We start from the raw sequence: 2,347 nt of genomic DNA, 5'->3' as shown, positions 1-2,347 counted from the left end.
TTAAACCATTTTTTTCCTTCTTTCCAAATGGGATCCACATTTCAAAAGGAATTTTGCTTTCAAATTGTTAGAAAAACAAATGTTGATCATCGTTGTGTCGTGTCGAACCACTACCTTGAAAGCGACCTTGGTGCTGAATGATATATGTCGATTGCTCCGCGAAAGTTAAAAATGGAATCAAAAGAAAAATGCTTTGAGAAAACAATTAGGATTTTATTTTTGTATAAGGAAAAAAAACTATTCACCTAGGAACTTTTCTTTAAATATATATATATATATATATATATATATATGGTTTTTTTAGTTATAAAATATATTAAATAATAACCGTTATTAATTTTCAATTCTTATAAAATAATATAATGATAGACATTCTCAACGAATTTATTCCAAGTATCTATAAAATTTAAAAACAAATTATCCACTAATGTCCTATTTAAATGTGATATCACATTTACAAACTCCAAAAAAGACAGAAAAATCTACAAATATTTTCTTGAAATCACCGGAGGTATTTAATGTCACAACTAAAAAACAACTTTTCTTAACTGCAAAGACGTGGGATTATTTCAGGACTATCTAGCTTTGTAGGATTTACACCTTCAACCATCACCGACAATTGAATAAAATACCTAAATAAATTTACCCTTTAAGAAGTGGGCCATAGCATAATACTCCCCAATCGCCTTGTCGACAACACCATTTCGAATCAATTGAGGGAGCATCAGCCACCGTGCCGTCGCCATCAGGAAAACCAAAGAAATGGGCCCAGACACCATCGGGTGGATATTCCAGAGCCCAGCCACGGCGGCCTTAGCGGCAACCTCCGCGGCCATGCAGAAGCCGTGAAGAACAAAGAAACAAGTGACTTCCCATGTGGGAGGGGCACGTGTGAAGTAATAAAAGATGAGCTCGTGCATCAACCCCGAGACAACGAACGTAGCTACCATACCCAGAAATTGGGCCCACCTACGCCCAAAAGCGCGGGATGTTATGATACGGGTGGGGTCGTATACGGCCGGCCGTAGAATACTCGGAACCATGAGGTTCCATCGACGGCTCCAGAAATCCTGAAGCGAAGTGGACAGATAGGGTTCGTCGAACTGTGGTTCGAACGGAGCTCCGAAGATGGCCTTCCCCGGAAGAGAACACACAGCCAGCACGATCTCGATACCGAAGTACAAATGGAGAAAATAAAGAACGGAAACGATCGCCGGATCCATACGATTCCGGTAATCGTAGAGCCTAACGACAATCGCTAGAAGCAAGACCTTTAAACAAAGAACGATCGGATTTCCGTTTCTACGGATCTCGGATTTGTGGCTGCTGATCTTGATGGGAAGGCAGAGCGTGGCCGCGAAGTGGAGAAAGCTCGGGAGCGGGGAGGAGAAGAGAGGACCAAGATCGAAGGCAAAGAGAAGGAGTTTGAAATTGCCGAGCCAAGAGAGGAAGAAGGCAGTGGGACCGCAGAGATGGAAGGAGCGGAGATTGAGAGGGAGGAGGAGGAAGATGAAGAGAACGGGGAAGAGAGCGAGGAGCCTTGGGATTCCCTTAGGGATCTTGGAAGCGAAATAGTAGGAGTAAGCAATGAGAGGAATGGCAATAGTCCATACCTCGGCTAGCCTGTAGAATTCGCCGTCGTTCATTTGGTTACCGGCAGAGTTTGGGGGTAGTGTTGAATGGTAAACGGTCATTTTAGTTGAGATTTGGGTTTCTGCATATTTAATAAGAGGAAAGATGGATGGGATGAATATCAAATCAAATTCAAACTAATATTATATTATATTTTGTCAAAATATATATATGGAATACAGTAGATCTGGTTTGATTTGATTTTCTTAATCTCTTTGATTAAGTGTTGACCAACTTATTTTATATATATATATATATATTTTTGGTTGAGTATTGACTATTTTTTTTAGGACCAACAAAATTTTCGTTTGGTTCTCTTGGCTTAATATTGAAAATTTAGTAAATACAACAAAATATCAAATTATTTACGGTTCGTAGAACAAAACCCATATAGTTATTTTTTAAATATTTCATGTTTGTCCTTCCATCTTTCTTTTGTGATTCCCCTTTCTCTTCCATCTTTCTTTTGTGATTCGCCTTTCTCCTACTATTTCGTCTGCGATTTCGTCTTTCTTTTTTTCTGCAATTTCTTTATATCATCTTTTTTATTTTTCAATTCTTTATTTTACGTCGTTTAATCTTTTCATCGTTTTTCTTCTTTTTCTCTTTTTTTTTTCGTTTTTCCATCATCTCTCTACTTTTCCTATTCCTTTTTTTTTTCGCTAAGATTTCTTTCCATCGTCTTTTTTTTACGTCGTGTACAAAAAATAGCAAA

General features: G+C 38.2%; 1 protein-coding gene across 1 annotated transcript; it reads right to left on the bottom strand.

The window, feature by feature from the left end:
- Positions 1–355: 355 nt before the first annotated feature.
- Positions 356–1,755, bottom strand: LOC103490376 (probable long-chain-alcohol O-fatty-acyltransferase 5). Its single transcript, XM_008449867.2, has one exon. The coding sequence runs from the start codon at positions 1,692–1,694 to the stop codon at positions 633–635; it is 1,062 nt and encodes a 353-aa protein (XP_008448089.1). The 5' UTR covers positions 1,695–1,755; the 3' UTR covers positions 356–632.
- Positions 1,756–2,347: the final 592 nt, after the last annotated feature.

Source organism: Cucumis melo, chromosome 1 (genome assembly GCF_025177605.1).
Source record: "Cucumis melo cultivar AY chromosome 1, USDA_Cmelo_AY_1.0, whole genome shotgun sequence".
NCBI lineage: Eukaryota > Viridiplantae > Streptophyta > Magnoliopsida > Cucurbitales > Cucurbitaceae > Cucumis > Cucumis melo.
Note: the sequence above shows the minus strand (reverse complement) of the source record. Positions and strands in the feature narration are given on the sequence as shown.

Excerpts from the sequence above, each read along its gene's own strand:
- LOC103490376 (XM_008449867.2), bottom strand. The coding sequence starts at position 1,694 with ATGACCGTTTACCATTCAACACTACCCCCAAACTCTGCCGGTAACCAA.